The sequence below is a fragment of the Lycorma delicatula genome, chromosome 2 (genome assembly GCF_047948215.1).
Source record: "Lycorma delicatula isolate Av1 chromosome 2, ASM4794821v1, whole genome shotgun sequence".
Taxonomy (NCBI): domain Eukaryota; kingdom Metazoa; phylum Arthropoda; class Insecta; order Hemiptera; family Fulgoridae; genus Lycorma; species Lycorma delicatula.
In genome coordinates this window covers 232,364,096-232,376,133 of record NC_134456.1, presented here as the reverse complement: position 1 = coordinate 232,376,133, position 12,038 = coordinate 232,364,096, and the positions used below count along the sequence as shown (strand labels likewise).

The window sequence follows — 12,038 nt, the reverse complement described above, 5'->3', positions numbered from 1 at the left end:
ACATTGCTGAAATACTGATTCCTGATTTAATCCATCCCTGTACAACAGCAACTTTGCATTGAATCACTGCCTTTGTGTTTTAAGTGGACACTCGCGAAGCTATTTTGGATGAGTATTGGACCAATACTCAATATAATACTTAATAACGCAACAGGTGAAAATGGGCTTTGTCACTTGTGAAAATAACAGTTTTCTATCAATACCAACATGGCAATTCAGTATTGTTTCCAGTCACACAAGGAGTCAGTTCTTGAACAACCATCAGTTTGTAGGGAGTGGCATTTCAAGTTGAAATGCAATATTCTTGTGACAGTTCCATTGGGAATGTCGACCTGCCAGATGTGGGTCAAAGAGAATAAAATATTATCCAATAAAAACAAAGGATCCTAGTCTTCACAGAGTATTTCCTCCCCAGCACAGAATACTTACAATTAATCAGATTACACTGTTTTCCAACAAGCCAGAATATCACATCTTAATTATTCATATTCATTATTAATTATCATGAATGTGAAGATTTTTAATGTGTAGGAAAACAATGTATTTACACCAATTATAAAACAGAAAAGAACTCGCCAATTTTAATGGATTAAATTTTAACCATTGACCACGGAAAGGAACTGACCAATCAGAATGGATCAAATTATTATCACACAATACATAATTCCTTTGACCAATTGCAGATCTGAAAATCATATATTAACCAATCACAAACCCCAAATCAACCAATCAATTTTTCTCAGCTTAACTTTTAGATGCGTTTTGCCATACTATTTATTACGGCAGTGAAAACCAGTCCCATGGCGTTTTGCCATAATAGTACGGTTTGTGTATTACTATCACCTGCTGCTGTGTAAAAATGAGTTAGACTTTTAGTAATATAGGGGAATAGTATCATTAGGCTATAAAATGCTATTCATAGGCCTAATTTTTGTAACAGTTATTTTGAATGTTCTTTTACTGTAGCCTCCCATCACGCTGCTGTCATTCTGATTTCCACTGTGTCGTTCAATGTTGTTGTTCAGTTTTATCACATTGAGCCAAATTGATGAGGTGCTATTATGAAATTTAAATGTAAAATGACAATTGATGAAATGTTTATTGGATAATCTTAATGTAAATGAATTAATAGGTAATGCAATAAATGTAAAATGGTAAAATTACTATAAATTAAAAGTTTTTTGGCTGAATTTATTTATTTTGCAAATAACACTTAAAACATCTTAATTTTGAAGTATCAATTTCTATAGAAAAGAGAAATGGAAAAAATAGTTCATATGTGTCATTACATCATCCAAACAGGTTAAATAAATAAATATATTTTAGCAGTTTTTATGTTGTCTTATATTAACACTATAACCATTTGCCACAATGAAAGGCACAGAATAGTTTTTTAAACTATACTTTAATTTAATGCATTAGTTCTGTCAATTTTATTTTGCTATCAGATGTCTGCTGTTAATAAACAGTATATTTCTGACTTTGTAATGGTTTAGATATTTGTAGAAATTGCCTTTTAAAATAAAATTAAAACAACTGAAAAAGAAATGTAGAATGAAATTTAAAGACTGGGCCTGCCATGGTCCTGTGCCACCTCATAACACAATTGTTGTGAAGAATTTCAGGAAGGGACCATAATCATCAAAAAGAAGACCATCGGAAAGGTAAAGATTTGTACTAATGCCTCAATAATGGTGGGAATTATGCAGAAAAATAGTTTTTATACTACAAAGAGGAAAAAAAAATTCCATGCAGTATGTTCTTAATAGCTCTTTGGAAACATATCTTTCTGGATAACCTCTTGTCCATGACAAAACAGACTAATGAAAATGTCATTTCCTTCATATATTATTAGTTATTAAGTTATTGTGACTCCTGAAAAAAAACATAATGATGTAACAATAATTATTCTAGACTCTAGATTGTAAACAACAGTATTTTTGAAGGAAATTAAGTATTTACTAAGATATTTTTAATTCACAGAAAAGAAACTTCAAATTTTACACTAAACAACTTTTATTTTAAAATGTTCACTATTCAACTGCAGTATAATCTATAAATCTAACAAAATGTAGGCTACACAATTGTGAATTAAAAACATTACTTTGCAATTTTTTTTATTAAAAATATAGTAATACCATATTAGTAACACAATTAGTTTTGAAAAAAATTTAATAAAACAAAATGATGAATAAGTTTTTAATTTGACAGGGTATGGTTAAAACAGAAGAACATGGCAGTATAAACATTATATTATGAATTCTTAAAAAGACATTTTTCACAAACTTTTAAAAGTGTTTAGTGAAAATGACTTTTCCATAACGCCAAGTATACATTCAAAATAATATACACACAAAAAATAAACTTTAATATTTGAAATCACTATGATGTAGTTTTAATATGTGAAACCATTATGTTTGTTGTACAGGCACCACTCAATAAGTTTTTTTAGTTTTTCTCTATCAAAAATCAATTCTTTACCATAAAGGGTCTCCAATTCACCTTCTTCAAGAACATGAGTTATAAGGCTTTTTGATGCTAAACTAGGCAGTTTTATGTTATAATATATGTAGATCTGAAACAATTTAATACAATAATAAATAAATTATATCACTAAACTGACTAATGTAATAAAATTATGTTCCTTCATTATAAATTATGTTCCTAGCATTTATAAGAATAGTAATTTGAAACCAAAAGCCTGTATGATAATTCACCAAGACAAAACTTGCAAATTTAATCTTTAACTAATTACATACACCAAAACTGTATAACAATATATATAAATTAAACATCTTAACTAAATAAATTACCATTAAACAATGATCCTCATAAAAAATATATATTGACTATCTATATTGATCCTTGAAACAAACAACTTTAGCCATTATGTTCCAAATTTACATCAAGGACTTAAAGTGTTAAATTAGTTTAGGAGGTTGAAAATATAAACTACTATTTTATGGGACTGAAAGAAATATTTTAGAAACATTTCAAATTATGTTTTTTGAGTTTTCCTTATTCTTTCTCAAATCATTTTAACGATGAGGAAAATGTTAATATTTAAAATTATTAACGAACAATTTTTGTTTCCCTGAAATAAAATGGCTTCAATTTTTTTTTCATTGAAATTGTTTATAATTCTTATTTATTAAGTAGAAGTGATCATAACACAAGCAGAAGTTACCAGCTGCTAGATGAAAACACCGTAATATTTTTTCAATATCCTAACTAAAATTCAGAAGAAAATTTTCAAACCACATCAAAAAATCACTAATGCAATGCTGTTAAAACTTTCACCTTTTTGATTTCAATATGTCTTTTCTTACAAAAGAGAATATTTTACACAATGAAAAATGTTTGATTTAATTCCTTTCAAAAAATTTCTTTTTGATAGATTTACAGCAGATCTCTTCTTGACTGGTGATCTCCAACCAAATTGGAAAGTCATTATGGTAAATTCTGTAAATTTAATTTGTTTTACAAATACAATTATAAAAATATTAATTTGAAGGGTATACAGTATGTTTAAATATTTTAAAAGACAAATTTAGGGTAAATAATAAAATCCAGACTAAACAGAAGTTTTTATTTATAATTATTAATATCAGAATCGATACATAATTAAATTAGTTCTAATAATAAAATAGTTTTGTTTTTTTTTATAAATAATTTACAAGAATTAAATAAAAGGTAGATTAAGGATTAAATATTTCATTTAAAAAATAGTAATTAAAATAACATTTTCAAGTTTTGATTTAATTAATTCATGTGGTCTCAAAATATTTATAAAATAGCTTTCCTGAACCAAGGCCTGTAAGCAGCTATATAACGATAGTAGTTGTAGCTTATTATTTTATATGCATCATACCGGGATGTATTATTTATTAATAACAATCCACAGTACAGTGATCAGAGGCAGAACAGTATCAAAGAGCCAACAACATTAAAATATAACACATTCAGTTGAGCCTAAGCATCCTTCTGCAAAGGAACCGCTCAACACTCAACAGTGTTAAGTGTTGGAGGTTAAGTAACTTTCATAGTAATATGTTTATAATAATAAAATTATGATAATCTAATTTTAATAAAAGGTATCTTTTAAAGACAAAAATTTAAAAATAATAAATACTGCATGATATCTTTTTACTTTTCTGGGTGTTAGTTATAAAGGGAAAGTAGAGTAACTGACTTCTTAAATACTGAATAATTTGTTTAAGATAAACTATTATTTTAATCACAGGTCAAATCAAACCCAAGTGTTTTTACTAAACATTTTGATGTTTTTCACAACTGTACTCCAAATATGACTTATTATGAAACTAAACTAAGTCATTAATATTCGAAACTCTATGGCATATTTTTTATTAACAAAACACTATTTTTTCAATACTTCTTACAACAAATGTTACTTTAACTCAACCAAAATCAATACACTAGTTAGACAAAAGAGTAGAGCACTTAGAAACCAAAGTAAATGCATTATTATAAATAAATTTAAAAAACACATCTAATGAAAATCCTGGAATGTTAACTTTACAAATTTAGGGCCATGTCGCTAATCTGTGAAGTAGCTGATCATATATTAAGGAAATTATTGATGAAGAAAAAATAAACACTGCCCTCTACTTTAGGAAGTGTATTGAGAATTTTTAAGCCAGAGTATCCCGAATTAAAATTTCAAATAGGAAATGCTTCGCAAGATTTTAAGGAGTATGCGATTCAAATATAGGAAAATCAAAGACAACAGGAAAATAATTTTGAAAATCTTGATACATGCTTTAAACAAATCGCACATTCGAATATTACTTGAAAAGGTTTTCTGTTGAGTTCTACATTCAATCAATGCATACGGAAGAATAATAGGTGGACTGATAAATATATCAATGTCAAGAAGAAAATTTTGAAAAAATCAAGGCTAATATTATTTCATTTCCACTTATCTGGTTACGTTAATAAAGAGGTTTTGGTAAATGGTTTTATAGGTTTTGGGGTCAAGAAAACCCTCACAATGTGCATAAAAAACCTTCGCAGTGTCAAAGTTACTGTTTGGCGTGCCATGATTCATGCATGTATCATTGGTCAGTACTTTTTCAAGGACAGACATGATTCTGTCATTAACATTAATGGTGAATGCTATAACTATATGTTCAATACGTTTCATTCCTGATTTAGATCATCGCGGCCTGTCAGAAATGTGGATGCAACAGGACAGTGCTACCTGACACGCAGCATGACAGTCTATGGCAAATGTCCACCAACACTTCCCAGGGACCCCATTTCACAATTTGGTGACATCAATTGGCCACAAAGAACACCAGCAGACTGCTTCCTTTGGGGTTACCTGAAGGAGAAAGTATACACCAACAAACCACGAACAATTAATGCATTAAAGGATGAAATCAGAAGAGAAATTGCAGCCATTTCAGTTCACTTGCTCCACCACACCATTCTGCAGCTTAAAGAGAGAGTTCAAGAATGTTCTTGTTGTAATGGTGGCCACCTGATTTTCAAAACTTAATGTAGTGTGTAAAACTCCTGTATTTCAAATATGTATTTACCAAAATTTGCATTAAAACTTATTATTGCAACTCCAGATATTTGTATTTAAAATGTTTCCCATCATTATGGGATACCTTTATAAGGAAGCGGGTTATATGGGACCCAAATATTAATTCTTTATGGCTCGATAATTTTTTAATTAAAATTTTTATTTTTTCCCACTTCTACTTTTAATAATACATAACTTCAAATAACTGATCAAGGGAAATATCAAATGAACCCAAAATTTTATTGAAAATTTTTATACTTATCAAAATTGTGGATCAAATTTTTTTTCTATTCCCAGACAGCCTAACCAATAAAAAAACATACTACTTTCACTATTATTAATAATCATAAAAATTATTATTATATTAAATATACGTTATCAAATAATAATATCAATATAAGTTATTTAATAATATTCTCAATTTTTATTTTCATTAATTCCATTTTACAAAATTTATTAACTTCATAGCACTAAATATTAATTGATTTTTTGCATTTGTAAAAGCTGAATAATAAAATTTAAAATTAAGTAAACTTTAAATTTATTTTACTTAAACTCCATTTTAAACGTAAAGAACAGTCAGAAAGTTTTGCAATCTTTTTTTTTCAAGGTATTATTTTACAAGCAAAAAAGGTAAATAATTTATAATTAAGTTTTTTTTAAATAAATACTTAAAAAATTAAATAGATATATTTTTCTTTAATCCTATGCCTAGTTAAGTCAATATTTAAAAATATATTTTAATTTTCTTTTTTACTATGTGTTTATTATTAAATATCTAAAATTATACTTGTGTTCAAATTATGTATGTTCTGGATCCTTTCAAAAAATGGATTAAATATTCAAGAAACATTTCTGAATACCTATAACCCAGCAAAAAGTAGCTGATTAATTCATCTGGGTTTGTTAATTCACACAAGAATGAATATTATTAGATGGTTGAAATGTGAAAAATTTTATTGAAAAATCTAGAATTCTACACTCAGTAAACATCTTGAAAAAGGGTATGGTTCTTCCAACAAGGATGGATCAACGTGTCGCAACTGATTCATTAGCATGCGTTCATGTGGCTTTTACAGAAGAAGGAACTATCAGCAGAGTGCAGCTGTCTCACAATTTATGTCTAGTTGTAATTTTTTCCTTTGGGACTATTTGAAAAGTAGAATTTATAAATCAAATCCTCACACTACAGAACTGAAGGAACACACTCAACAAGAAATTGATGGTATTGACAACATCTTGTGTCAGCTGACTCAATAGAGATCATTCGAGCACAAAAGTTCATCACTGCACACAGGATGGTCATTTTGAACGTCTTTTATAAACATACGGTAAATACAAGGTGTGATCAAAAAGAAAAACATAGGTGAAATGCCTCTTTGGGTATCGCCTTGCAATTTCACTTTTATCTTATCTATTATCAAAAAACAATTGACCCTTGAATGTCCTTTTCAGTTGAGAAGTAAGAAAAAGTCACAGTTCCCCATGTCTGGAGATTAGGATGGTTGCAGTATCACAATAGTATATTTTGCCAAGAACTGTTGGATAAATAGAGCAGTGCGCCAGTGTGTTGTCATAGTGCAAAATCCACAAGTTGTCTCTCAAAAATTCAAGTTATTTTCTCCGGATTATCTCACACAAATTTTGTAAACTTCTAGGTATTGTTGTTCTAGGTTGCTCAGACCTTGCATCATGTTCGATGTCTTCTCGACCTTTTTGAATATCTGGATGTCGTTTAAAAGTTTATAAAATATCATCGAATAACACTGAATTTGAAGGGCTGGAAGTTCAAGAAATAAAATTGCATAACAATAGTCTTCTTAAGTTAATAACCCACCTTCAAACTTTTATTAATACCCAAGTCTAAGCTAAACTTGATTGTAGATCTGAACATCGATAATTTTAATTTTTTTTTTACAAAATAGAAATTAAAATCTAATAACACATAGAGGAATTATCTAAAATACTCCAGCAGATCACTATAAATACAATCTTTAAAAAAAGGCTTAATTTTATTACAGAGATTTAGGCATGTATTAGACTAGTCAAGCATTTAGGTATAAAACACACAAAAATATAAGACAAACTAATTTATAATTTACCTTGTTTGTAAATGTTGTATAAATTAAACACGGCACTGGTGGATTAGAAGGCATGAATGAATATAAACCGGCACAAAATACAGCTACAGATTCTTCTAACTGAAAACGCACACAATGCTTTTTCTGATCTAATATATAAGTTTGACCATCCCATGAACAAGCAACAATTTGGTCTAACCCCTCTCCAGTCAAATCCAATTTACTTAATGCAAATAACTGGTGATCCATTTGAATAGACCTAAAATAACATAATTAGTAATCATAAAAAAAAAGTAAATAAATAAATTGAAAAGAATGTTTCAGTAGCTGAAGGAATATAAACATACTCTTAGAGTAATAAATTTACAATGTTATCTGTAATAGGTTGTAAATTAGTGATTTTTGCACAAACAATCTATATAAGATTCTATTGTAGTAATTTTCATTAAAATAAAGAACTGTGAGGAATTTTTTTTTTTCTTGTTTAGTCTCTGGGAATCACCGTCCGGTATTATTTCAGAGGATGAATGAGGATGTTATATATGAGTGTAAGTGAAGTATAGTCTTTTACAGTCTCAGGTTGACCATTTCTGAGATGTGTGGTTAATTGAAACCCAACCACCAAAGAACATCGACCGGTATCCACGATCTAGTGTTCAAATTCATATAAAAGTAACTGCCTTTACTAGGACTTGAACACTGGAACTCTCGACTTCAAAATCAGCAAAATTGCAAGGACGCATTCACCACTAGTCCAACCCGGTGGGTCTGTGAGGAATTATTGTAAATCTTTTTCTTAACTCCTAAAAGTATGATGTGGCTAAAAGTATGTGTAATCCAATAAGTATGTCTGTATTTAAACAGCAAATCATACCATGAACTTAACTGTCAAATACTTTCTAACTGAAACCCATCATTTCTCCAAAGCTTTTTAAACAAAAAGCGCCCATGTGTATGAATTGGAAAAGAATATCAGTTTAAACAATGAAATTTCACAATTACTTGAAGAAAGATCAAGATGAACAAAATTAAAAAAAAAAAGATAATGTATTTAATTTATATTACATCCATATCGGATCTAAAAGCCCTATGTGTGGGCTTCAAATGTTGTTGATAGACAGAAACTAAACCAAATTAAAAATACAATCAGTCTTGAAAAAAAGGATATAATAACATAAAAAATAGCTCTAAATGCAGCTACAAAAAATAAATAAATACAGTAAAAAATATAATCAAGGAATAATTTTACAATTTTCTATTTTTGAACTCTCAATAACCATTTAGCAATGCTTTTTTGATATTATATAGGCTACAGGAAAGGGAATTATGTAATGACTGGGTTACACATCTTTCACTACACATTATATTATAATTGAATGTGGAAAATAAATCAATGTTCCTCTAATGATGTAACAACTCATTAATATTAATTAATGACAATAATAATAATGTAATAGCATTACATTTTCTCTATCATAATAACATAACAATCAGGAATGCAATGAAAAAATACGTCAAAAGGTGTCAAAATGCGGCGAAGGTGTATAAACTTTGCTAATACTAGCACATTACACTTAGAATGAGTTAATTTATTAAAATTTATTTTGTTAATTTTAAAAACTTAATAATTTTCTTAAAAAAAAATACCTAATTTTTACATTTTCTGACTAATACAAACACAAAAATAAGTTTGTTGCAGAAAATATTGTTTAAACCATTTCACTCTTAAAGAATAACCCAATAAATCATCTTAGAAAACATTTTTATTTTAAATACATACTGCCTCATCTCCTGTCAAGCATCAATAGTAATCTGAAAAATGTATAATTTATGTCGGAAGTACATTGAATTTTATGTGCTTTTATCAATGAAATTTAGGATATAATATATATGAATCACATTCACCTTGAGCTTAAGGCAGAGCTATTAATCTAATCTGAACTATAGCAGTAGTTGGTAACAAAAAAAAAGCCTTTTTAATATATTTCAAATCACTATGTCTAAAGTAATTGTGTATTTTCCTGTACTTGAACCTTACTGGTGTATCATAAAAACTGTTCGTATGATGCTAATCACTTTCCCACCAACTAAATACCTGATAAATAAGTAAAGTTAGATTTCCATTATTAGATCTTCCAGATACGGACAATTCTGTAGAGCACCATTCCCTTGAAATGGAGGTTTTCAGTAAAGTACTATAAGCAGTTGATAACAAGTCATGGTAAATATAATTTGAATGTTAATTGTTATGTAAGTAATAAAAAAAGTACATTGTAATTTTTTTTTGTTCATGTTCTTATTTATCACACTGTTTAGTGATATTCTTGTTCTTTAAAAAATTAAAGAATTCTTTAAAAAATATTCTTGCTCTATAAAAACAGAAATCAATTGCTTGCTGTGTGAACTGTTTTATATATATCATAATTGTGTTTGTTTTTTCAACCACATGTGTAAATACTAAATGATGGTTTAATTTAATCATAAATTAGAATATTTTGTAATACCAAGACTAAAAACAAGTCTTAAGTTTTATTACACGAGGAAGGATTCACAACTGGATATACCAACACAGTCACTTCAGTTGATGCGCTCTCTCTCTCTCTCTCTCTCTCTCTCTCTCTCTCTCTTACTTCTTACAACTTTATAATAGAATATGATAAAAACATCTGATAAATCTAAAGAATAACAAATAAATGCTACACTTGCTAGGGTATTGAGAGTTAAGATGGTTTTCATGCCTTCTTCATCGATCTGAATAACAGTGTTGCCTATCATCATACCAGGCCTTACCAGGAAATTGACTTTTGGTCTTAGAAGAGTCTGCTTTCAAAAGATGGATAGAAATTCCTAGCCAATAAATATTCTTAACACCAGCACTAAAAAAAAGAAATCCAGTAAACAGGAGAAATGCTAAAAAAAAAAGAAAACTCCAGGGCAGGAACAGAATAGAGCTAGAGATTGAGTGCAGCAGTCTAAAGGCTAATGGGTAGTGAGTCACTACATTCCTTTATCAAAATTTCTAAACCAAGTTGTCATCACACTATAAAGTCCAGCAAATCTGATGTTTTTTTGTAGGGAAGAAAGTTAAACATTTCAATACAAGTTAATTTTTTAGCATAATGTAGCATTTATATGAATGAGTGAGTGTGTGTGTATGGGTCACATGCTCAAACAAGTAAAATCTAAAATATAAAAAAAAATTTTTACATTTTTAAAGAACAAATACATAAATTAATACAATTACCATATGATTTGTTCATCCTGAACTAACATTAATGTTCCATCTAGTGTTGCAACAGCATAAGGAGATCCTTTGTTTGTAGGTTTATTAGGTCCTTGCTCAATATTACCAATTATTTCTGTTGAAATATTAGGGTTTCTCATTTTGCTAGATGTGAGAGGGTGATAATCTACGCATGCAAATGGAGGTTTGTCATCTCTAGAATAAAATCAAAAACCCATAAATGTGAAATTAAAAATTTTTTAAACATACATCAATCTTGAGCAATCCGTAAACAAGCCTCTCTCCAAGAATATGAATGCAAATATTTCCTATATTGAGTAAAAGATATTTTAATTAACTTCTAGCTTAATAGAATGTGAGAAATAGAGCAAATCTACAACAAGCTTAATATAATTATCAACAAGTTCTGAAAAATACATTTAGAATGCAATTCATTTATGTAAGTTATCCAATGTATTGTCTATAAACAAATGCTGTGCTAAACAGAACTATTCTTTGAAAAAGCTCAGTTCTTTCAATAAACAAAATAATTAAATAATAACTGTTTTAAAAAAAAAGACAGACGATTTATATCTTACCAAATTTCTTGATAAAATAAATTGAATTATTACTATATTAAACATTTTCTTTTGACGACTTAATTTGAAAAATATCCAATGAAATTTGTAGAAAAAAAGGCAAAAGTTAATTTGTTTTTTCCATTTCCCACCAGTGTATTTTAATTCCCATAACTTAATAAATGTAAAAAGACGTATAAAATACTCAATTAAAGCTTTTTACTTCCTTGTATGAAGTAAAGGAAATATTGTGATTGCAAAAAATGTTGGTTTCCAAATTTTAACAGTATATCCATTTTGACCATCCTTGAATCCATTTTGATTAGTTTTGGCATGACATCTGAATGTATGTACATATATCGCATAACTGCAAAACGATTAGCTATAGTATGTTGAAATTTTGGATTTAGGACTATTCTAACATCTAATTGTGGATCTCCACTTTTGATTGCAATTGACTGAACCAAAAGTGTCCAAAAAAGCTCAAAATCCCCAAAAATTTGAATTTTGGTCTTTCTCTTAACTGTAGTAATAAGTCCTCACTGAGAGCTTTTCAACAATATATCATAAGTAGTACTTATTTTCATTGGTTCCAAAGTTATAAG

The 12,038-nt window shown here is 28.5% G+C and overlaps 1 protein-coding gene across 2 annotated transcripts in view; it reads right to left on the bottom strand.

Moving 5' to 3' along the window:
• Positions 1-2,185: 2,185 nt before the first annotated feature.
• LOC142319740 (KICSTOR complex protein ITFG2-like) overlaps positions 2,186-12,038 on the bottom strand; it is a 32,473-nt gene continuing 22,620 nt past the window's right edge. The window contains exons 3-5 of one of the 2 annotated variants that reach the window (XM_075357360.1): positions 10,877-11,071; positions 7,654-7,891; positions 2,186-2,575 (exon numbers count right to left, since the gene is read on the bottom strand). In XM_075357360.1, the coding sequence (XP_075213475.1) occupies positions 2,396-2,575; positions 7,654-7,891; positions 10,877-11,071 (613 nt within the window). In that variant the 3' untranslated portion in view covers positions 2,186-2,395. The remainder of the gene's footprint in view (positions 2,576-7,653; positions 7,892-10,876; positions 11,072-12,038) is intronic. The other variant, XM_075357361.1, reaches the window with a different exon arrangement.